General features: G+C 43.4%; 1 protein-coding gene across 1 annotated transcript in view; it reads left to right on the top strand.

Moving 5' to 3' along the window:
* GRK3 (G protein-coupled receptor kinase 3) overlaps positions 1–25,379 on the top strand; it is a 441,692-nt gene that overhangs the window by 328,962 nt on the left and 87,351 nt on the right. Inside the window, exons 16-17 of the mRNA XM_030219404.1 lie at positions 330–396; positions 5,684–5,779. Coding sequence (XP_030075264.1) covers positions 330–396; positions 5,684–5,779 — 163 coding nt within the window. The remainder of the gene's footprint in view (positions 1–329; positions 397–5,683; positions 5,780–25,379) is intronic.

Below are 25,379 nucleotides of genomic sequence, written 5' to 3'. Positions count from 1 at the left end.
TTCTTTTATATCCCCCCCCCCCCCCCAAAAAAAAAAAAATGTAGATTAGCCCTCTTATGGAACATTTGTTCCTTCTCCTCATCCCCATCAATTCTTTTAGAGAATACCTTAAATGGCAACCATACTATCTCCCCTGGAACACCACTTCAATCCGTGAAGGGTCAGCCATGCCCCCGGACCACCACCCATCCAGAATCTGAAAAGTGGTTTAAAGTCCATAAGTGAAATGCTATCAATAGAGGATCTTCAAATCAAAATATGCAAACAGTATCAAAATTGGCCTCCAAATTACTTCTATCTCTACTTAACAATGTTTGCTTTTTCTGCAGTGCACATGAAGTGAAAGAGCATCCTTTTTTCCAAGGAATTGACTGGCAGCAAGTCTATTTACAAAAGGTAAAACATTTATAAAAAAAAAAAAAAAACTATCCTACATATTATAGTGAAGTGTTGAACTTGCCAAACCCTTCTATTTTTATAATTTTCAGTGTTTGCACATGAAACAAAACAGGAAACCCAGTAATACAATCTTAAAGAAATTCAAAAAAGAAAATAGAATTCAATCTCAAATACATTTCCAGCCCACATTAAGTAGAGAAATGGAGGAAAAGAAACAGTGCAATTGGAAATAACTCAACCTAAGGAACTCTGGCACCATTTTCACTATTATTTAAACTCCATTCCCATATTCAACTCCAAAAGAAAGATTATCATCAGTAATCCATTGCCAAACAGAATCGAAATTTTAAAGCCTCAAGAAAAAAACTATCCCCATTCAGAGATAATTTTCCTTTTAAGATTTTCTTATTGGAAACTTCCAAAAACTTAACTACTACCCTGAAAGAAAATCAAACATTTGCAGAGAAATTTAACGTGGAGGGGCTTTTTCGATATGACGTCTAAATCTGACTGTGGACGTTTTGCTCAAAACGTCCAAAAATCAAATAGCAAATATGACCATTTTCGGAACAGAAAATCATTTATCTTTTTGTTTTGAAAGCAGCCTTTTTTATACATTGCTGTATTTAGTACACTTCTTTCTTGAAAAAAAAATGTCCAAGTGAAAAACGCACAAAACCAAGCCATTGATATAGGAGGAGCCAGCATTCTTAGTAAAGTGGCTACAAATATCCCAGGAGAGCAGTGAGGCACCCTAGGGGCACTGCAGTGGACTGCACCAAGGTACAGATCTCACGGTTGCTCTCTTAAATTGTACAGTGAACCCTCCAAAACTCACCAAAAACCTACTGTCCCCAACTATACATCACTACAATAGCCCTTATGGCTGCAGGGGTCACCTATATGTGGGTACAGTAGGTTTTTTATGAGTGTGAGAGGGCTCACACTTTCCACCACAAGTGTAACAGGTAGAGTGGAATATGGGCCTGGGTCCCTTTCTCCACAGTGCACTTGTAGCAACCACTATGCTATTCCAGGGATCTGCTTGCTACTCTAATAGGACCGGCTGTAACATCTGAGGCTGTCATAGAGCTGGTATGTACTATTTCTTTCACATTTTGGGGGTGGGAGGGGGTCAGTGATCTGACCAGTGTTCTTGTCATTTAGGGCACATTTTTTGTGGCTTATTCGTTCTAAAACCAGGTCTAGCTCAAAACATCTTAGTTAGTGCTGGACATTTTTGTTTTTTCCATTAAGGCTGAAAAATGCCGAAGTCTTAGGACCGCCCAAATCCCACCCCTCATATGCCCCCCTTGAGATTTGTAAGCAGTGCAGACAAAAAGCATAAATAAATGTCTGGAAAATGGGTTTTGAAAATACCAATTTGGACGTTTTAATGAGAAAAATGTCTATCTGCCAGTTTATACCATTTTTTAAATGTTTTTCTCTTTCCAAAATGAGCCTCATTGTGACAGAGGCAGATTTTACAAAGGATGTCCAACTCAAAATAAGTATGTCTCAGTGGCGTAGCTCTCCTTCAATTTCTATTCGGGCCCCCCCCCCCCCCCCCCCCAGAGTCTGCTGGTTTGGCTGACAAAGATCCCCAAGCGCCACCAGCAGAAGCCTTCCGCCAGTGATGTTCGTGCATGTTCAATTTCATTAAAACCGAGCATGTGCAGGGGGATGGGAGAGAAAGTAGGGAAGGCATCATGGCAGCGAACATCCTTGGAGGAAGGCTTCTGCTGGCAGGGCTTGGGGACCCCCGCCAACACAGGTATGTGGGGTTTGACGGGGACGGAGAGCAGCAGGGAGGCGGGGCAAAATATGCCCTCCGCCCCCCCCCCCCCCCCCAAGAAAAAAATTTGAGGTCTGGCTATGTACCTGGTATGTCTAAGTCATATATCGCATATGGACATCCATTTCTCATGTATTTTAGAACAGGATCTGCTGACATACACCCTGTTCTAATATACATAAGAAATGGACATCCAGCATGAATATCCAGTTTGCAAACTGAAACATCCAAATTATGAACAGGGAAAAATAAGGGACATGGACATTATTGTATCAGAATAGGAACATTCATGTTATAAAATGGCCATATATTTATCAATGTGGAGGAATAGCCTAATGGTAAATGCAGCCAGCTGAGAATTAGGACAGAGAACTGGAGGACCCTGGTTCAAATCCCTTTACAGCTTTGTAATGTTCTTTTTCTTTTTTTTTCCCATTGTGAGCCCTCCAAGGACAGACAGATACTACTGTGATCTACCTTACTCCCTCCAGTGGTGAACTGCTCAATTGGAACACCTTTCTGTAACCTGGACATGCCAAGTACCAGGTCTAAACATAGTAACATAGTAGATGACGGCAGAAAAAGACCTGCACGGTCCATCCAGTCTGCCCAACAAGATAAATTCATATGTGCTACTTTTTATTTGTACCTGTCCTCTTCAGGGCACAAACCGTATAAGTCTGGCCAGCACTACCCCGCCTCCCAACCACCAGCCCCGCCTCCCACCACCAGCTCTGGCACAGACCGTATAAGTCTGCCCAGCATTATCTCCACCTCCCAACCACCAGCCCCGCCTCCCACCACTGGCTCTGGCACAGACCGTATAAGTCTGCCCAGCACTATCCCCACCTCCCAACTATCAGTCCCGCCTCCCACCACCAGCTCTGGCACAGACCGTATAAGTCTGCCCAGCACTAGCCCTGCCTCCCAACCAGCCCCGCCTTCCACCACCGGCTCTGGCACAGACCGTATAAGTCTGCCCAGCACTATCCCTGCCTCCCAACCACTATCCCTGCCTCCCACCACCGGCTCTGCCACCTAAACTTGGCTAAGCTCCCAAGGATACATTCCTTCTGAACAGGATTCCTTTATGTTTATCCCACGCATGTTTGAATTCTGATACCATTTTCATCTCCACCACCTCCCGCGGGAGGGCATTCCAAGCATCCACCACTCTCTTCGTGAAAAAGTACTTCCTGACATTTTTCCTGAGTCTGCCCCCCTTCAATCTCATTTCATGTCCTCTCGTTCTACCGCCTTCACATCTCCGGAAAAGATTCGTTTGCGGATTAATACCTTTCAAATATTTGAAATTCTATATCATATCACCCCAATTTCTCCTTTCCTCCAGAGTATACATGTTCAGGTCCGCAAGTCTCCCCTCATACGTCTTGTGACGCAAATCAAATATCATTCTCGTAGCTTTCCTTTGCACCGCTTCAATTCTTTTTACATCCTTCGCAAGATACAGCTTCCAAAACTGAACACAATACTCCAGGTGGGGCCTCACCAATGACTTGTACAGTCAACACCTCCTTTCTTCTGCTGGTCATACCTCTCTCTATACAGCCTAGCAACCTTCTCGCTATGGCCACCGCCTTGTCACACTGTTTTGTCGCCTTCAGATCCTCAGATACTATCACCCCAAGATCCCTCTCCCCTTCCGTACCTATCAGACTCTCACCTTTTAACACATACGTCTCCCGTGGATTTCTCTTCCCTACGTGCATCACTTTGCATTTTTTCGCATTGAATTTTAATTGCCAAACCTTAGAAAATTCTTCAAGCTTCCGCAGATCCTTTTTCATGTTTTCCACTCCCTCCCGGGTGTCCACTCTGTTACAAATCTTAGTATCGTCCGCAAACACGGACTTCTATCTTTTTGGACATAGATGTCCCTTCCTCTTTTGAAATTGGAGTTGGACATTGATATTTTGGCCCCTTTCTAGTCCCATCCAAAATACCCTCAGACCACGCTCCATTGCCATAAGGACATACTTCAGTTTTATCCCAGCTTTATAAAATCAGAATTTGAACATCCATGCAATATGGACTTTCAAATGCCAGTTTTCAGATGCCCAAAACATAAATAGAGCTTCTAAAACAGGAGTGGGCAACCTTAAAACACAAAGGGTCGCATGAATGTCAGTACTATTCCTATCAGGCCGCACACAGAAAATTAACAAATGAGACTGTCTCTCTCTCTCCCCCCCCTTTCCCTCCTCTCCCTCTGGCTGTTTTCTAAACTTGCCTGGGTCATGGGCAGCATCTGCAAAACAAGCAGGCTTCCTCTGCCATCCGCGAGAGCCTTCCTGCAACCATGTCCCACCCTCACAGAAACAAGAATTTGCAGTAAAGAAGCAGGACACTGTAGCTGGGAGGGCTCTCGGGGCCAGCAAAGGAAGGCTGCTTTTAATGCAGACATTGCCTATGACCCAAGCAAGTTTAGAAAATGTTAAGGGTAATGGGAACTTTCTCTGTCCCTAGTGACAGAGAAACAGGGGTGATATGATACAGACGTTCAAATATTTGAAAGATATTATTCCGCAAACGAACCTTTTCCGGAGATGTGAAGGCGGTAGAACTAGTGGACATGAAATGAGATTGAAGGGGGGCAGACTCAAGAAAAATGTCAGGAAGTATTTTTTCATGAAGGAATCCTGTTCGGAAGGAATGGATCCTCAGAAGCTTAACGGAGATTGGGTGGAAGAGCTGGTGGGGGGAGGCGGGGCTAGTGGTTGGGAGGCGGGTCTGTGCCCTGAAAATGGAAGATACAAATCAAGGAGGCGGGGCTAGTGCTAGGCAGACTTCTACAGTCTGTTCCCTGAAAATGGAAGATACAAATCAAGGTCAGGTATACACATAAAGTAGCACGTATGAGTTTGTCTTGTTGGGCAGACTGGATGGACCATACAGGTCTTTCTCTGCCGTCATCTACTGTGTTACTTTGTACCTGAAGCAATGGAGGGTTAAGTGACTTGTCCAGAGTCACAAGGAGCTACAATGGGAATCAAACCCAGTTCCCCAGGTTCTTAGCCTAATGCACTAACCATTAGGCTACTCTTTCATAACCAGAGGGAACAGAAGGAAGGGAGAATGAGAACTGTCAGACTGCCGGTGGGGAAAGAGGGGGATATTGGAGGTACAGTGTTAGCCCCAGTACAATTAAAATGTTTAATTGTGCAGAAATTTTAGCATACTAATCGCATAAGTTACAACAGTCCTAGTTTTAATATAGTAACTTTCCAGGCAGTAATGTACGTATCAGTGTAGAAGTCATGTCAGTTAATATAGCCAAAACCAAAATATGAGCTGACCTCTCTCCTCAAAGAACTCAGTTGCTTGCAAACAACATGGGGGTTTTCATAAATTGACCCCCAAAGGTCAATATTAAAAAGAAAATTAGTTTTATATATTCAGAATTAAATTCCAATAATCTCATTTTCAAATATATCATATCTTTCTACTGCTGTGACTTTTATTTTCCAGTATCCTCCACCGTTGATTCCTCCTCGTGGAGAGGTAAATGCTGCAGATGCCTTTGATATTGGGTCTTTTGATGAAGAGGACACCAAAGGTATTAAGGTACATATGTGACATTTTCATGCAACCTTTCAAATCTTTAAACTTTTAGATAAAGCGCTATGAATCGCACTTTTTGATCATTTTATTGGTTCAGCAACAGGTTTTATTAAATACCCTGAAGCAGCATTGAGCATTTATTTTATTTATTTATTTATTTATTAGAATTTATTTACCGCCTTTTTGAAGGCATTCATTCAAGGCGGTGTACAGTAAGAATAAATCAAACATGAGCAATACACAATTTCAGCAGTAAAAGTATTCAAATAGCAATACAAAGTATGGCATAGTGTACTACTTACAATGTTAACACAATATGTAATAGAACATTTTAATAGACAGCATAGGGTATAAGTAAAATGGAACATATAGATAGGTAAAAGAGTAAGAGGAGTTAGAAAATAAGGGGACTAATTTAAAGAAAGTTGCACATGAGGTCAGAGAGATGGTTAAATATTATCTCAGTAGGGTAGGAGTGGATAAACATGTCTTGCTGCAGTATATGCAGCCCGAGTCACTCCTCATGTGAGTGAGTGAGACTGACAAGTTAGTTACTTTTTCCATTAAAGGCCTGGTTGAAGAGCCAAGCTTTCACCTACTTCCTGAGGTGGAGGGGCATTTTCAATATGACGTCTAAGTCTGACTTTGGATGTTTTGCAAAAAAAAAACATCCAAAATCTGAATAGGAAAGAAGGCCATTTTCAAAAAAGAAAAACATCTATCTTTTGTTTTCGAAAATACAAGTTTTTTTCATTTGGACGTTTTGTTTTTTGGTCCATTTTCAAACAAAAACACATCCAAGTGCAAAACGCACAAAATCAAGCCATTGCGATGTAAGAGGAGCCAGCATTTTTAGTAGACTGGTGCCCCCCCCCCCCCCCCCCCCGACATCCCAGGAAAGCAATAGGGCACCCTAGGGAGCACTGCAGTGGATTTCATAAAATGCTCCCAGGTACATATCTCACCATTGCTCCCTTTGTGTTATCTGCTGAACCCCCCCAAAACCCACTACCCCCAACTTTACACCACTACAATAGCCCTTACGGGTGAAGGGGGCACCTATATGTGAGTACAGTGGGTTTCTGGTGAGTTCTGGAGGGCTCACAGTTTCCCTCCACAAGTGTAACAGGTATGGAGAGGTATGGGCCTGGGTCCACCTGTCTGCAGTGCACTGCACCCACCACTGGACTATTCCAGGGACCTGCATGCTGTTCTAATGGACCTGAGTATAACATCTGAAGTTGGCATAGAGGCTGGCAAGTAATGTTTTTAATCACGTTTTGGGGGGGGAGGGAGGGAGTTAGTGACCACTGGGGGAGTAAGGGGAAGTTACCCCTGATTCCCTTCAGCGGTGATTTAGGGCACCGTTTTGTGTGTTGTTCGTTATAAAAACAGGTCTAGCTCAAAACGTCTTAGTGTTAGTCTTGGACGGTTTTGTTCTGTTCCATTATGGCTGAAAAACGTCCAAAAGTTAGGAACGCCCAAGTCCCACCCTTAACATGCCCCCGACATGCCCCCTTGTGATTTGAAGGCACTTCTGATGGACCTGATAGAAAAACGTCTAAAAATTGGTTTTGAAAATACCAATTTGGACGTTTTTGTGAGAAAAACGTCCAAATGCAGACTTAGACCACTTTTTGGACGTTTTTCTCTTTTGAAAATGAGCCCAATAGTCTTGTGTTAAGCAGAGCATTGTTTTCCTGTAAATATTTTAAAAGCAAGGTGTTTGCAGTCTGCAGCACACATATTTAAATCTGTATGTAATAGCCTGCAGCTTACGAATAACACAATTTGCAGAAGGCCCACTGTTTGCAGGCTAGCATTGCTGTGGCACAGATTGAATTGTACTGTGTCATACCTGAGTGATCTTTGACATGAAAATAATTGAAAGCTAAATTTAAAAAAAACTTAATTCCTGGTACTGTGAGTTTGCAATTGAACTTTGCTAAAATTTTATTATAAGTAAAAATTATTAATAAGAGTTATTTCATTCTCTGTCGATCAGCAGGATGAATCACCCACATAATTGGATGACATCATCCAATGGTGCCAACACAGAACTGCTCCCTCAGAGCTCAGAAAAATCTAGAAGGTCTTTCTGAGCAAGTATGGGATTCTCCACTGACAAGCAGGATGAATCAGCCAAACAAGTGGGTATGTCTTTTGACACAGATGGCTTTCACAGAAGCTTAGAAAGAAACAAGTGTTATTTTTTCTGAGCATACAAAGGACTTCCCATCATGCAGTCACTCCTGTATGAGTCCCCTTGGTCTAATTTCATTGAAGCTATTGTACAGACAAAGTTTTAGGCTTTCTCAACTTATTTTTATCTTTGTTACTAAATTGTTTTCTTTTCGGGGTTTTTTTTTTCTCTTCTCTGAGTTCCCATGGTCATCCTTCTGTTCCAAAAAGTATATCTATATATATAATATTATTTTCTCTCTATATAAAAAGTGAGTTTATCCTAGCAAGCTGCTTTCTTGACATACCCTAGGTTTTTAAAATGCATGCCTGTGAGTGGAAGATTGGCTTCATTCATTAATATGTGAATTCATGAAGTGCTTATGTAATCTAAAAATTAAATTAAAAACACAGGCAACTGGTGGTTATCTTAGCCACTGAAACTATCATTTGAACAAATACATTCAGCAAATCTAAAAAATTGTCCTGGAAGGTACTATTTTCTTTTAGTAGTCACATCAGCAATTAGAATTAGTGAACTTTAAACCCTAGTGTCTTACCCACTAGTCCCTAGCTGTGGACTATGTTTCCTGGTCATCTGCATGTATGTGCAGATAAGATTTGATTTAAACAACTGTAAAAGGGTTATTTTTTTACGGGATTTTTTCTGACAAAGGTGGGCTAGTTTATGGTGTTGTGGCATCATGACTGAGTGGGGTTACAGCATATTTGACGTAATTCATGGACTGAAACATTTTTGAGTGAGGTGGGGTTTACAACAATCAGTGTTTGTTTATTCTTGGATGTATTTTTATGATTATGTACGTATTCATGCAAGACGCTTAAAATTTTTTAAAATAAAATATACATTTTTCCATAGTAGGGCAGTACTATGTACCCATCCCAAATTTCTCCCTAAAATAACATCTTGATTTCAATTTTATCTGTAGTAATTCCAGCCTGTTTCACAAAACCTTCTGTGCAAAATGATGAGCAGGCACTTCATACTCTTGACTTTATTAAAGCTCTTGCATACTACCTCCAGAAGGTTCAACCTCATCAGGTCTCAACTCACATGAACTGACACTTGTAAGATTGGAATAGCAATAACTTAAAGAACACTTAAAAAAAATTGACAACTGTATCACCTTTTATTTTCCGAGGGCAAGCAAGCCTATAATTCTCGCAGATGGGTAAAGCAGGACCACATTGCCGGTCCAGAGCTTATAACAATCTTAAAAATAGGTCTTTGAGCACAAGATGCACTCCACCGTGCATGCGTAAGTGCATTTTTGCCCACCACGAGAACGTGGGTCCAGCAGTTCTCTTTTTTCCGAAGTAAGGAGAGGACGCATTCGTTATCCACTCCTCACAGCTGGTTCGAATTTGGTCTTTTTGTGCCTTCCCTTTTCCTTTTTTTTAAATACCTTTTCCAGGGTTTACTTTATTTAATTCCTTCCCCTTATATTTTTTAGATTATTTTTGCCTTTCTTTCTAAATTTTCTTTGCTTTATCGTGCTCGCTAGGCCGCATTTAGGCCCTAGGCCGCATTTAGGCCTGAGCTCTGGTCGAGTTTTTCTCTTTTCTGTTTTTTGGTGTTCTTCCCTTTGTTTAGCACCATTTAGTCGTTTGATTTGGCCATGGCTGTATTTCCTTTTATGTCATCAAAGGCTCTTAGTGGCTTCAAGTGCTGCATTCAATGTAACAGGACCATCTTTGGCAAGAACACCCATTCTTGATGTCTACAGTGTTTGGAGCCTGATTATACTCCTGCAAACTGTCTTTGTATGAAGAAAAGAACACAGTTGGCCAAAGTGGCTCAGAGAGAAGATTTTTGCAGCCAGGTCCAAAGCCTCAACATTGGTGTTGGCATCAATGTATTTGGCGTCAACATTGACATCGGGTGTTGCAGTGGGTGTGTCAGTCTATATGGCTATGAGACCCTTGCACACTGGGAGTGACCCTGCATCGAGTGGGTCTTCACCTGCATCAATACCAGCTGCTATGTAGGCCCCCTGGTACCGATCAGCATCAGACTCAACCCCGAGGCGACGAGAGGACTCGATGTTGTCTTCTTTGGTACTGGGGAGCATTGATGCCAAGCATCGGAAGAAGCATTGGTATAGATTCCCCTCGATGCACAGCGCCAGGAGCTTTGGGGCACCAAGGATTTCACCAGTCCCCGAGATGTGTCAGTGCCGGAAGGAACGCTCCCTCTCCATACAGGAGATGCCTATGAGTGGGTCTCCACACAGCTAGGACCAGGTACCCGCTTCAACCCTGCAGATTTAGCAGCCTGCTTCTACACCAGCACCCCAGGATTTCTTGATGTTGGCCCTCAATTAGCGCCTCTGGGCCTTACTTCCTGAGCTGTTGGTGGTGTTCTTGCAGAGTGCATCAGTGTCTGGGGTGCTTGCGCCAGCCATGTCTCTTGCTACAGTTCCACAAGGCCATCAGCATTCAGTGAGGTCTCTGTCGCTGTTGCCGCTTGCATTCTCAGTGTTGACTGTCATCCATTTTGGCACACCCTCGACATCAGTAGAGGAAGCTTTGCCAGAGCTGAGGCCAGAGCCAACATCTCGACACCCCTCTTGGGGTCATGGTACCTCTACATCGAGGCAGGCTCGGTGTCAGGCTTCTCATGAGGAAATCTTGGCTGACACCATTGAGCACTCATGGGCCTCAGAAGAGGATCCATGGTACTTCTCAGTGGAGGAGTTCTTTGGCATCCCATCTGATCCCTCCCCTCCACAGGAGAGGAAGAAGTCTCCACCTGCGAGCCTTTCCTTCCCTTCTCTTCTTTTGCAAAGGAGATGGCAGCTGCCATCCCAGTTCCTGTGGAAGTGGAGAAGGAGCCCAGGGCTAAGATGTTTGAGGTCCTGGACTAAAACTCTCCTCCTGGAAAGGCTATGATGATCCCGCTTCACAAGATCCTACGGGACATTCAGCTGAAGAACTGGGAGTCTTTTCTGTCAGTCTCTCTCCTCCCCAAGAAGATTGACACCATGTACTGATTCAGTCTTCCCCTGGGTTTGATAGGCCCCAGTTGCCTCATCATACCCTAGTGGTAGAATCCATGCTCAAAAGGGCCAGGATTTCTAGGGACTATATTTCGCACCCCCTGGCAGAGTAGCTAGAACTCTGAATTCTTTTGGGCAGAAGATGTATTAGACCTCCATGCTAATCTCCTTAGCCAATCGTACCAGCTCTACGTGAGCAGAGCTACTATAAAAGTGACCGTCCCGGATGACTTGCTAGTTGTGAGGGAAGGTTGAAATTTTACCAGGAAAGGTGGCCTGTTGTATCCTCCGACTAATGGGTTCTTCAAATAGTCCATCTCGGTTTTGCCCTGCATTGGCTTCAGAGACCACCAGATTGCCCACCGAGTGTACATCACTTCAGTTTTTGTATTGCAGAGGAACTCTACGCCCTTCTCAAGGCCCATGCGGTCAAACCCATTCCAACAGGGAAAGAAGAGAAGGAATTCTATTCCAGGTACTGCCTTGTGCAAAAGAAAACAGAGGGGATGCGACCCATCCTAGACCTTAGGATCATGAACAAATTCCTAGTCAAAGAAAAGATTTGGATGGTTTCCATGGGCACCCTGCCTCTCATTCTTCAGTAACATGATTGGGTATGCTCTCTGAAAGGATGCTTATAATATCCCGATACTTCCAGCTTACAGAAAGTATCTTTGGTTTTAGCTGGGGACATTTCACTTCCAGTATCGCGTGTTGCCTTTTGGACTCGCATCAGCTCCCAAGTTCACCAAGTGTCTTGCAGTAGTCGCAGCATTGCTACGCATACTAGGAGTCCATCCAGCTTATTTTCGAAAGAGAGACGCCCATATTTCGACCCAAATCGGGAGATGGGCATCTTTCTCCCATGGGCAAACAAATCGGTATAATCGAAAGCCGATTTTGGTCGTCTTCAACTGCACTCCGTCGCAGGAACGAACAAAGTTGATGGGGGCGTGTCGGAGGCATGGTGAAGGCGGGACTGGGGCGTGGTTATTGGCTGAGGAGAGATGGGCGTCTTTAGCTGATAATCGAAACAAGAAGGGCGTTTTTAACAAGAATTTGTTTCGCTTTATTTGGACCCTTTTTTTTCAGGTCAAAGTCCCAAAAAAGTGCCCCAACTGACCAGATGACCACCGGAGGGAATCGGGGATCACCTCCCCTGACTCACCCAGTGGTCACTAACCCCCTCCCACCAATAAAAACCCACTTTACAAACTTTTTTTCCCAGCCTGTATGCCAGCCTCAAATGCCATACCCACCTCCATGACAGCAGAATGTGTTCTATCCTCATAAGTACATAAGTAATGCCATACTGGGAAAAGACCAAGGGTCCATCGAGCCCAGCATCCTGTCCATGACAGTGGCCAATCCAGGCCAAGGGCACCTGGCAAGCTTCCCAAACGTACAAACATTCTATACATGTTATTCCTGGAATTTTGGATTTTTCCAAGTCCGTTTAGTAGCGGTTTATGGACTTGTCCTTTAGGAAACCGTCCAACCCCTTTTTAAACTCTGCTAAGCTAACCGCCTCTGACAGCCTTTCCCTGGTTCTGATGCAGGTCTCGGGTGAGTGTGACACCTTTTCTGTTCAGGGCACTGCAGAGTCACATCAGCAATGCATTGTGGTGGGTGTAGGGTATTGGGCTCCGTGATTCCACTAGCTTGTGTTACATGCTCACGATGTTGGTAGTTGGTAGGCTCTACTCCCATGGTGCTTTTCCCTCTGCTTACTGGGTCAGAGTGTGCCCTGTTTTGTTTCCGGTAGTCCATGAGGAACTGGCTATTTTTGTAAGACAGTTTTAGATCCCTTTCATGTATTAGCCACGTTACAGAACTTAGTTCTTACCTTGAATGTTGCTGAAAGAGGGCATTGTACACCATTCTGCCAGCTCTGACCTACTGCTCATCTCAGTACCAGGGAGACTCTTTGCCAGTGGGGCACAACCTGTGATCTGCAGTTAACTGTGAGTAAACGTGCTTATTCCAATAAAGGACGTTTTCGGAGACATTAGTCTTCAGGTGTCAACTGGTGTGCCAAGATTATACAGCAGCAACAAGTCCTAGAGGCCTGCGTGTATGCAGGTCCCTGGAGCACTTTTAGTGGGTACTTCAGTGCACTTCAGGCAGGCGGATCCAGGCCCATCCCCCCTACCTGTAACACTTGTGCTGGTAAATGGGAGGCCTCCAAAACCCACTGTACCCACATGTAGGTGCCCCCCTTCAACCCTAAGAGCTATGGTAGTGTTGTACATTTGTGGGTAGTGGGTTTTGAGGGAAGGGGGTTGGGGGCTCAGCACCCGTGGTAAGGGACCTATGCATGTGGGAGCGTTGTCTGAAATCCACTGCACTGACCTCTAGGGTGTCCAGTTGGTGTCCTGGCATGTCAGGGGGGCGAGTGTACTATGAATCCTGGGCCCTCCTACGACCAAATGGCTTGGACTGGGACGTTTTTGAGCTGGGCGTTTTTAGTTTCCATTATCGCTAAAAAAAACAAACGCCCAGCTCGGAAACGACTAAATCCATGGCATTTTGGTCCGTTCAAACCGTATTTTCGAAGCGGAAGATGGACGCCCATTTTTTTTTTAAATACGGTCTGTCCCACCCCTTCACGTACCCGTTCTCGGACATAGATGCCCATGGAGATGGGCGTTCACGTTCGATTATGCCCCTCCATGTGTACCCCTATCTCGGCAACTGGCTGGTGAAGAGCACGTCGTGGGACAGTGCTCAGGATTCCATGCGGAGGACTATTCGGGTGTTAGAGCTACTAGAGTTCGTTTTAAATTACCCCAAGTCCCATCTGCTCCTTGTCCAGCAATTGGAGTTCATTGGAGCCCTGCTAGATACTCAGCAGGCTCGGGCTTTTCTTCCTATACAGGCAGACTCTCTTCTCGCCCTCACCATTCAAGTCCAAGCAGCTTGGCAGATCACAGCCTGGCAGATGTTGAGGTTATTGAGTCACATGGTCTTTTACTTGGAGCGAACTAGGCCCTAAAGACAGTCCACCCAACTTGTTGTTTCTTTTGATCCCAGCAGGGTGGGAGTCACCATTTGGAAATGCACCATTTCTAATTGACTTGCAGATTTCATTTCTTGCACTTATGCCCATGCTGGGCTAACGCTTGAGGGTCATGTCAGGGCTCACAATGTCAGAGCCATGGCTGCATCAGAGGCCCATCTGAGGTCATCCTCCATTGAAGAAACTTGCAAGGCTGCGACATGGTGTTCAGTTCACACATTCACATCTCATTACTGGCTGCACTCTCACTCAGATTGTATATAATTTCAGGTTAATTACTTTCTTGCCTTCACTGTTGCAAGGTCCATTTGACCACTGATTATTCTTTTTGGTGAGCCTGAGAATTATAGGCCTGCTTGTCCTCGGAGAAAGCAAAGATACTTACCTGTAGCAGGTATTCTCCAATGACAGCAGGCCTTATATTTTCAAATACCCTTCCACCTCCACTTAGAATTATCTCCTTTTTATTATGTGTTATATTGTACTGCTAGTCCTGCACTCTTGCGTTGGGCAGGATGGCACTCGTGCATGCACAGTGGAGCACATCTTGTGCTCAAAGACCCTTTTTTAAGCTTGTTACAAGATCCGTACCGGCAACATGGTCCTGCGTTACCCATCTTTGAAAATATAAGGCTTGCTGTCCTTAGAGAATACCTACCACAGGTAAGTATCTTTGCTTTACTCAGCCAGCCTAAATCTCCAGAAGACATAATAGAACACATAGACAAACTAAAAGAAATAAATCACCAGGACCAGATAATATTCACCCCAGAGTTCTGACACAGCACAAACATGAAAATGCTAACTTGTTACTTGTAATATGTAGCCTATCATTTAAAACAGCCATGATACCTTAGGACTGGAGGGTGACCAACATAACACTCATTTTCAAAAGGGTTCAGGAACGATCGGGAAGCTATAAACTAGTGAGCATGAAGTTATGGCAGGCAAAATTGTACAAATTATTCTAATATTCAAAATTACTCAACATATTATGGATGCACATGGCCTAATAGGAATGCATTAACATGGGTTTAGCAAAGGGAGGTCTTTCCTAACAATGTATTAGATTTTTTGAAAGTGTAAAAGATGGGTAACGGTGGGCATGCTCAGTTCTGGAAAAAGGATTTGCAGATGCAGAGCCTTTTCTGAAATACCTGCAGAAGTGCATGTATAGTGGGAGCAGCCATTTTACAAGTACACACAAAAAGCAAATAGAATGTTAAGGCTCATTCAAAAAAAGATGGAGAACAAATCTGAGAATATCATTAGGCTTCTGTGTAGGCCAATGAAAGGTATGAATACATCCTGAGTATAGTGGAACTAAAAAGGGCCCAGAGAGGGTGACAAAAGTGAGAAAGGAGATGGAAACCTCCCTTCTGATGAATGGCTAAACAGGAAAAGATTTGTCAGCTTTGAGAAGAGACAACCGAGAGGGAATACGATAGACATTCATAAAATCATCAGTGGAGTGTAATGACTAAATAAAGAATGTTTTTTAACCTATAAAAGCCCCCCCCCTTAAAAAAGAGGACATTCCATGAAAGTAACAACCAACTGATTGAAAAACAATTTGTAGAAAGTATTTCTTTGATGCAGGGTGATTTTATTTAAATCACTGAGGGGCCTACGTTTGTCAATTTGGAGTTACGGTCTGGCTACCACGTAGCCTGTGCAGTAATTTCATTTTTTACACGTGTCCGCTACACAGCGAAAATCATGCAGTAACTCCGATGACGCGTGTAGGCAATTACCGGACAGTTAATGCGAGAGACCTTACTGCTAAGTCAATGGCTGCCAGTGAGGTCTCAGACCCAAAATGGACGCATGCCAATTTTTATTTTGCCGCATGTCCATTTTTGTCAAAAATTTTAAAAAGGCATTTTTTACAGGCGCACTGAAAAATGGATCTGCGTGCGCCCAAAACACATGCCTACACTAACGCAGCCCATTTTTCAGCGCACCTTAGTAAAAGGACACCTTAGATTAAAAGAGTAAGAAAGCACCTAGTTTAACCTATTTGACTTGATAAAATAAGTAGTGGTAAACTGGAAGGACTTGTGGCTAGATTGAATTCACAGACATTTTCACCAGCTCAGGTGCTAATGTAAATGTATGCATGTACAATCTACATGACTGTGTGTATTTTATAAAGAATGCATATGTGACTTCGCCTGGGCTCTATCTAATCTCTGCCCACATGCACATCACTTTAGGGTGCATGCTGTTTTGTCACCTGAGGTAATTTTGTAAAAGCCTTTTCATGTGCAAAATAAGTTTATAAATAAAGTTTATAAAATAAGTTTATAAATTTACCCCATAGTGGGGAACAAGTTTCAAATGTCCATAAACAAATTATTAGCCAGTTAAAATTTGGAAAGCCATCTCTTTCCCCTTGGTATATGTTTTAAGAGATGTGATCTACACTTTGGGTTCTGCCAGGTATTTATGATCCAGACTGGCCACTGAGACAGGATACTGTGTTGATGGACCTTATTCTGCCTTTACGGGGCTTTTTTTTATGTTATGGGTACGGTAAAGTTCATCAAGTAGATCTGCTTCTACAGGTGGCTTTACACATATCTAATCTTCTGTCCTCACTGTTGCTTCTTAATACAGCTTCTCCCGCCAATCCTTTTTAGTTAGATTGATTCAGGTAGGGACAACCTCTGCCTAGGAAATTAGTTGCAACCTCTAATTCCAGTGTCCAGTGAGCCAATATTTGCATTTTTGGAGCTACTTTCCCCTTCAAACAACCTTGAGCTTGATTCCCTTTTGCGTGGCTGACTCATCCTGCATGTCTAAGGGGAAATGAAATTGCTTACCTTTAAAGAGGGTTCTCCGTAGACAGCAGAATAAATCAGCCACTCATTCCTACACTCTTTAAGAACTGGAGTCCTAAACTCTTGTATTCTAGCATGGAGGCTCACGCCAAGGTGGCTGAACAGGAAACCCTGCACATGCTCAGAAAGACCTTCTAGTTCTTTATGAGATCTGAGAGAGCTGTTCTGTGTTGGTGCTGTCAGTTGATGTCACCCACTTGTATGGCTGATTTATCCTGCTGTCTATGGAGAACCCTCCTACCCCAATTACAGGTGAGCATCTTAGCTTTCTATTTGGAGGTCTTGGACTACAGGAATAGAAAGGGTTGAAATACCAGCCATCCTATATTCCTTTCATTAAATGTCAAATCTCATAGATACACAGAGACAACCAGGCAATGTATTATTATTATTATTAATGATTACGTTGATGATGATTATTGTTGTAGCAATAATCTTGGCAAATAAATATGATTCTAGCAAGGTAGCATCTGCTGACATTTTATGACATTGCACTATCCCCTGGATTCTATATAGTGTCTTAAGCTTCACACGCAAATCTGTTTGTATTCTGGATTTGCGCTCGCAGCCTAATTATCTTAACTAGTCAATCAACGCCAATAGTTGCACTTAACAAGCAATTATTGACACTAATTGGCATTAATTGGAATTTACACGCATAACTGTCTAAACATATTCTATAAAGTGATACACGTAAATTCTAAGACATGGATCTGAAAAAGGAGCGGGTCATGGGGTGTTCCTTTACTTTATGTGCAGTTTCATAGAATATGCCCATTCCGTGCGTAATTTAGGCATCTGCATTTACACCAGGTTTTCATTGCTGTAAAAGGCTGCAACTAAACATAGTTGCAGAAAACGGGCACTGGGTATGTTCTATAAACTACGCCTAGATTTAAGCATAGTCTGTAAACCGCACCTAACTTTAGGCATATTTTTTTTCTGTGCCGATTTTGTAGATATGATATATAGAATCTAGCCCTATAGGTATAAATTGTGCTCAGGAGTTCTGCATAAGCAAATTCCCTGGTTCCATCTGAATGAAAAGTCTTCATCAGGCTGTGCGGATTCCTCACCCTCTTTGTTTACTCAGAATTCCTGTTTCTAGCTTAATTACATTTGTGCGCACCTTTAGAATTGTTTTGTGAACTGTTGCGAGCAGAATGTTATCAGTGAGGGTCTTTAACACTGAAATTAGTGAACTTCCACAGGATCATATGCAGGTTTGTTTATTTATTTATTTATTTTATTCTGCTTAATCATAAATCTGGTTGACAACGGATCAATACTTAATTTTGTGTCTACTGATGGCAATATAGTACATTTTACATCTTTGTACATTTTTCACATTCTGTTGTCTAAAAAATAAAATTTTAAATGCATTAAACTAGGAATTTCTTTCACTTATCTACACAACATACTCTACACTTTCAATGAGAGAATGATTATTAAGTTTATTATTACTATTATAATAAACATAATTGTAAGCATAACATTTGTTTCACTTATCTACACAACATAGTCCACACTTTCAAAGTGAAAAGAGTGATTGTAGAAATATATAAAAAAAAAAGTAACTAAGAATAAGAAACCAAACGGGCAAATTCTATAAATGGCACCTTAAAAATCAGCATGGAAAAACCACACGGTTAGCGTGATTCTATAAACAATGCCTAAAGTTATGTGTATTTTATAGAATATGCTCATCAGAATATATGCATAGTTTATAGAATATGCACACCATTCTTGTGACTAAAATTTTAGTGCACCCATTTAGGCTACCTAAAACCAGGCCTAAATACCTGCACCTATGTTAGACACAGATCGGGTGTATTCCATATTTGTGCACATAGTTTTCTGAAACTCCAACAACCCGCCCATGGCCATGCCCCCTTTTTGATTGTGTGCATGAAAATTTACATACATCACGTTATAGAATATACCTAGAAAGTTGTGCACGTAACTTCTAATTAAAGCCAATTAGCACCACTGGTTGTTAAGTACCAATTATTGGAGCTGAATGGATTGTTAATTAAGTTGTGTGTGCAATTTGGCCATGCGGCCAAATTAGCGCATGCAACTTAAGGCACCGTATATAGAATTTGGGGGGAAAATGTTTAAGTCTGCATCGTTTGACTCAATACTTTGTTGGAAAGCTTTTTGCAGCAATAATAGCCATGAGTCATTTAAAATAAGTATCTACCAAGTTTGCACAGCAGGATAGTGCGTTTTGCCCATTTTCCCTAGCAGAATAGCCCAAAATTTTTTAGGTGGGCTGGGGATTATCTGTGTGCTAGGAGTCTTCAAGTCTTGCCACAGATTTTGTGTAGGATTCAGGTTTGGGCTTTGATTGGGCTACTCAAAACATTTGTTTTCTATTTGCCAAGCCATTCCATTGTTACTGCTTCTGCTTTGTGTTTAGAATCACTGTCCTGTCTAAAGGTAAAATTTTTGCCCTGTCCTAGGTTTATGGTATGAAGGAACACATTTTCCTTCAGGATCTGCCTGGACTTTACACTATCTAGTTTTCTGTTTACCTTCCAAAGCCTTCATATCTTTGCTGCAAACCATTCCCACAACTTAAGAACATAAAAATAGTCATACTGAGTCAGACCAATGGCCCATCTAGCCCAGTATCCTGTTTCCAACAGTGGCCAATGCAGGTCACAAGTACCTGGCAGAATCCCAAATAGTAGCATAATGCTATCACCATAGCCGCCAAGAGGGGAGGGGGCGGGGGGGACAAAATTCCCCGGGCCCGGGCCTCCAAGGGGGGCCCAGCGCTGCAGTCCCACCCACCCTCTGTCGTTGACCATCTGCCCCCTGCATTGAAATCGCAGTCTCACCTCCGTGAAAGCAGCACTGAAGGCAGCAGAACGTCTCCCTTCGGCTCTCCTTCCCTCCCTGTGTCCCACCCTCGTGTGACATAACTTCCGCGAGGGCGGGACACAAGGAGGGAAGGAGGGCTGCTTTCATGGAGGTGAGACTGCGCTTTCAGTGCAGGGGGCCTAGCCCAGTGGCAGACGGAGGGGGGATCGGCGGTGGCAACCTCCGGGGGGGGGGTGGAGGGGGGAGCAGCGGCGGCGAACTCGGGGGAGGGTGGAGGGGGTTGAGCAGTGACTGCGGCGATCTCGAGGGGGGGGAGCGGTGGCGACCTTGGAGGGCGGGGCCCCGGGGTGGCCTTGCCCCGGGCCCGGCCCAGTCTCTCGGCTGCCCTGGCTATCACCACAACGCTTTACTGTAGAGATGATGTTAGCAGGATAATGTACCACACATCAGTTATGTGCAGTACCTCCATTGTGGTTTTTGGCAAACACTGTGCAGCAGATCATGGGAATAACTCTGTAAAGTAGGCATAAACATTTACATGCCAGTTAGATGCATGCATGTTTATAATACTAGCACATAAGCATGTACATAAGCATGTACATCACTGGCTTCCAATCAGGTACCGCATACAGTTCAAGCTCCTCCTTCTAACCTACAAATGCACTCAGTCTGCAGCCCTCATTACCTCTCTACCCTCATCTCCCCCTACGTTCCCACCCGAAACCTCCGCGCACAGGACAAATCCCTCCTCTCAGTACCCTTCTCCACCACCGCCAACTCCAGGCTCTGCCCTTTCTGCCTCGCCTCACCCTATGCTTGGAATAAACTTCCTGAGCCCTTACGCCAAGCCCCCTCCCTACCCATCTTCAAATCCTTGCTCAAAGCTCACCTCTTCAATGTTGCCTTCGGCACCTAACCTTTATACTTCTGTTCAGGAAATCTAGACTGCCCAATTTGACTGCCCCTATTTGACTGACTGTACATTTGTCCTTTGGATTGTAAGCTCCTTGAGCAGGGACTGTCCTTTTATGTTAAACTGTACAGCGCTGCGTAACCCTAGTAGCGCTTTAGAAATGTTAAGAAGTAGTAGTAATATGCACCTAAACACTATTCCATAACCATGTGCATATCTTTGATAGCATACAGTTTACAAGTGGACCTGTGCATAGACAGAGTGGGTGGAGCATGGGTGGGGTGCGAAGTTCATAAAGTCAGTTAATAAATCCCAATAAAGAAATAAATATCTCTGGAATATAGGTGTGCACACTTACACCAGCTCTGTGGCTGGTTTAAGTGCTTATGCCTAAGTGCATATGCATGTATCTACCCAGTTTTGATAACATTCTACAAAAGAACATAGGGCGATCCGTCACTTGGATTAGCCACTGTTGGAAGCAGGATGCTGGGCTTGATGGACATTTGGCCTGTCCCAGTGTGGCAATACTTATGTGCTTATGTTATTGAATTATTCTCTATATGCTTTTTTTCAGTAAGTTTTCTTTTTGTCATCCCGCCATACAGTCCGTGTATGTGGAGCAATTTTGACATTGATGAATAGGCAACATTTTCCCAAGTCTCAGCCAGAGGCCTCTGTAATTCTTTTCAAGTAATTTTAGGCCTCACAGTAACCTTCAGTAGTTTTCTTTACCCTTGGTTACTGACTTAAGAGGACAGTCTGACTAACATGCCGATGAACAAAAGTCCCTGTTAAAAAAAACATTGCTTTTAGATCCCTGACAAAAGTTAACGAGTTTGAAATAGGGAGTGATGCTGAAAAGAAATCTCATGCAAATGAGCTGCTCACAATTACAACAAGCAACTCAGTAGGGAAAGCGCCAGCACATGCGTAGAACAGCCACCCACTAAGCAGCGCATGTGTAGGACAGTCACTCGCTAAACGTTGATGCTGTGTGCGTGCGCAGAACAGCGTGTGCTATGGACGTGCCTCCACAGCGTTCCACTGCTACACATGGTTTTCATACACATATATAAGGAATAAATCACCCAGGGTGTAAAAGTTTCTTTTTGTGGGGATCTACAACAACTTTCACAGCCTGGTGGGTTTATTGTTTATATGTGCGTGTATGAAAGCCTTGTGTAGCTTTTTTACAAAACTGTGGGTGCTGTGAGCACGCCTCCACAACGTGCCTTTTGGTTTCAAGACAACTTCTTCACAGTTCTGTTATGTGCAGGACACACACATGGGCAAATACTATTTAAATATGACAGCAGTCTGCTCCGCTGAGAAGCCACCATCATGCTACAACAGCTCCTGACCTCCTGTAAAAATTTACTCGTTAAAGGTAGGCTCTTCTTTCTATGCATTGCATGGATATGGCTATGTATCGCTCAGAACTCTCATTTTAATACTAATCAGCTCGTTGTAATACATTTGCATATAATTCTTGTTGGCTGCTACCATAAACGGTAAAAACCATGTAGGACCCCTTTGTGCATTAGTCACTGAATAATGTGCACGCTAAACTGGATTAAATCGATCACAATCAGACATTCCTAGCACAGTAAGCTTTGTGCATCTGGGCCTAATACAGGGGCCCTTTTACAGAGCTGCAATAAGCCCAATACGGGCTTACCGTTAGCTCTTCCGGGATTACTGCTGGCCCAACGCGGTCGCCAGCAATAGTCCTGCCCTGAGTGCACGCCAGCAATAGTCCTGCCCTGAGTGCACGCCATTTCCAGGGGGGAAAAATACCCGGAAATGGCTTGTGCAGCGGTGACCTGGAGGTAGTCGGGCATCGCCACACACTGCCCGGTTACCGCCGGGTTAGTGTGGGAGCCCTTATCACCACCTCAATAGCTCCCTGTCACATGGCCATGCGGTAATAGTTCTGTTACCGCAAGGCCATTGGGGTCTTTTTACCACTGTGGTAAAAAGGGCCCTGGCATGCAGGAAAAACAGCAGCGCCAGGGCCCTTTTTGCTGCAGCTTGGTAAAAGGACCCCTCAGCCTCTTGGTGATGCCAAACTGTTTCCCCTTTGCAGTAGGTCTTGCTAGAACAGTCTTGAACTGTTTTTTCCTAATTCTTGACAGATCTTTCTCTGTAATAACACCAACTACCACCTCCTCCATCATATCCTTTGACTTGTGGTGTTCCACAGGGATTAGAACTAGTACTTTTTCTATTTAACATTTTCCTTAGCCCACTTGCCCTTGCCCTAAGAAGACCATTACCCATAAAATCTCCTTAACTGTGAATAGTATGACCTATGAGCTAGAGTCCTCACTGTAAATTTTGGGTATTATTTTGGCTCAGAAGCTAACAATCAGGGCCAGTCTTAGGCTGGGACAACAGGGGCGGTTGCACAGGTCCTCGCACTCCCAGGGGCCACACGGCGGCGTTATCATCTCCCTCCCGCTCCGTGCTTCAGCCATCATTGCCATCTCCTGCCAGAGAGCTGCACGGAAGCGGGGATGGCGGGATTCCTTGGAAATGCACGGTGATCTAAGCTTTGCCTCTCCTCCACCAAGCAGCAGGGTGCCCTCCCGGCACATACCCAAGCCACCCTGGTGGTCTAGTGGATTGTTTGAGGCAGGAAAGATCCCCAGTCTTTCCCTCCCACTGCCGCTGACCCTCTTGCTGCCACATCGCTTTTTTAAAAATGGCTGCCAGATTTCCAGTGGCGGCCTCACGAGACGTCCGCTGAAATAAGCTAAGTAGTCACAAATTTATTTAGTTTATTTTGTTTTGGCTTCTATTTGAATAATTGCCTTTTGGTAGCTCTTGAAAATTTTTATTGCACCATCTTTTTTGCTGCTTTTTGTGATACATCTGAATTTTATTTAATGAAGAATAAAATAATTTAGACATTGAGGCAAATGATTGATGAAGCTTTAAGGAGTTTGGATCTGAAATAGCTCTGTGCTTTTAACAGATCCGATAGCTCATTGTGGTAACCTTCTGGTGCCTCTCTGTCAGGAAGTATTTTTTCACGGAGAGAGTAGTGGATGCTTGGAATGCCCTCCCGCGGGAGGTGGTGGAAATGAAAACGGTAACGGAATTCAAACATGCGTGGGATAAGCATAAAGGAATCCTGTGCCGAAGGAATGGATCCTCAGGAGCTTAGTCAAGATCGGGAGGCGGGGCTGGTGGTTGGGAGGCGGGGATAGGGCTGGGCAGACTTATACGGTCTGTGCCAGAGCCGGTGATGGGAAGCGGGACTGGTGGTTGGGAGGCGGGGATAGTGCTGGACAGACTTGTACGGTCTGTGCCAGAGCCGGGGTTGGGAGGCAGGGCTGGGGAGGTGAGGATAGTGCTGGGCAGACTTATACGGTCTGTGCCCTGAAGAGCACAGGTACATATCAAAGTAGGGTATACACAAAAAGCAGCAAATATGAGTTATCTTGTTGGGCAGACTGGATGGACCGTGCAGGTCTTTTTCTGCCGTCATCTACTATGTTACTATATTAAGATTTATAATGTTTACTAAGCCACGCTATAGGTGCACTGGCATTTTTAACGCACACTAAAAATTAGCGAGTGCTAATGCTAGAGACACAGGAATATATGGATGTCTGTAACATTAGCACGCTAAAAAAGCTAGCGCGCCAAGAGGAAAGGGAAATGGGACTTGATATACCACCTTTCTTTGGTATGTGCAACTACATTCAAAGTGTATATATAGATATGCAGGTACTTACTTGTACCTGGGGCAATGGAGGGTTAAGTGACTTGCCCAAACATTGCCCTAAGTGTTATTTCATCGATTGTCTTTAGTTGCCATGGTGGTATTACTCCTATTGGTTCTCTGAATTGCTTTTCATACTGCTGTTAAGAAATATGTGCTCTCTTAGTCGGAACTGTACTTTGTTGGTTTAATCTATGATGTGACATCTGTTTATTTTGTATTTCCTGAAGGATTAATCCAAATGGGACTATCTGCTTGTATTTTTATTTATTTATTTATTTTTTGTATTTCCTAGAAGACTGTTTCTAGTTCTATTATGTGATCTGCTTCGAACTCATTCTGGTGTTGGCGGAATAGAAAAACTGGGTTAATGCAATGTAACTTTCGGCATTACTGCCTATAGGAAATATGGAAGGAATAAATAAATATCTATGCTGATGAAAATTTGTTAGTATATTACACAGATGCATTCTACCCAAATCTTTCATCACTGCAATCTGCTCTAGACACAGCTACCACTTGACTGAAAAATAATCACCTTATTTTTAACCACTCCAAAACCTCCTCAACTTGGATTACAGGTTGCCTATCTTGCCCACCACTGACACCCACCATTGATTGCTTTCCAAGCAAAATAACTCCTACTTTTAAATAGTTAGAGCCCTGTTTACTAAGGCATGCTAGCGTTTTTAGTGCGCACTAAAAATTCCTGTGGGTGTCTCTAGTGTTAGTGCATGCTAATTTTTAGTATGCGCTAAAAATGTTAGAGCGCCTACAGCGCAGCTTAGTAAACATGGCCCTTAGTAGTTTATCAGGATCCTATCCAAAATACTTTTTAACAATGTCTATAATTCTTTTTTCACATTGAAAGTGTGGAGAATGATGTGTTAGATCAGTGAACCAAAGTCCTACTTTACTGCTTTCTTAAATTCTATTTTGTAGACAGCAGAATGTGAAATGTGTATATATGTGTGAAGATTTTTATGAGATATTGTACTGTCAAGTTCAAATACTAACTTTGCTTCTCCAAGAGCTTAAGTCTTCATCTGGACGTTTTTTATTTAT

The sequence above is a fragment of the Microcaecilia unicolor genome, chromosome 11, assembly GCF_901765095.1.
Source record: "Microcaecilia unicolor chromosome 11, aMicUni1.1, whole genome shotgun sequence".
Classification (NCBI taxonomy): domain Eukaryota; kingdom Metazoa; phylum Chordata; class Amphibia; order Gymnophiona; family Siphonopidae; genus Microcaecilia; species Microcaecilia unicolor.
The sequence above is the reverse complement of the archived record's forward strand: the minus strand, read 5'-3'. Positions and strand labels throughout refer to the sequence as shown.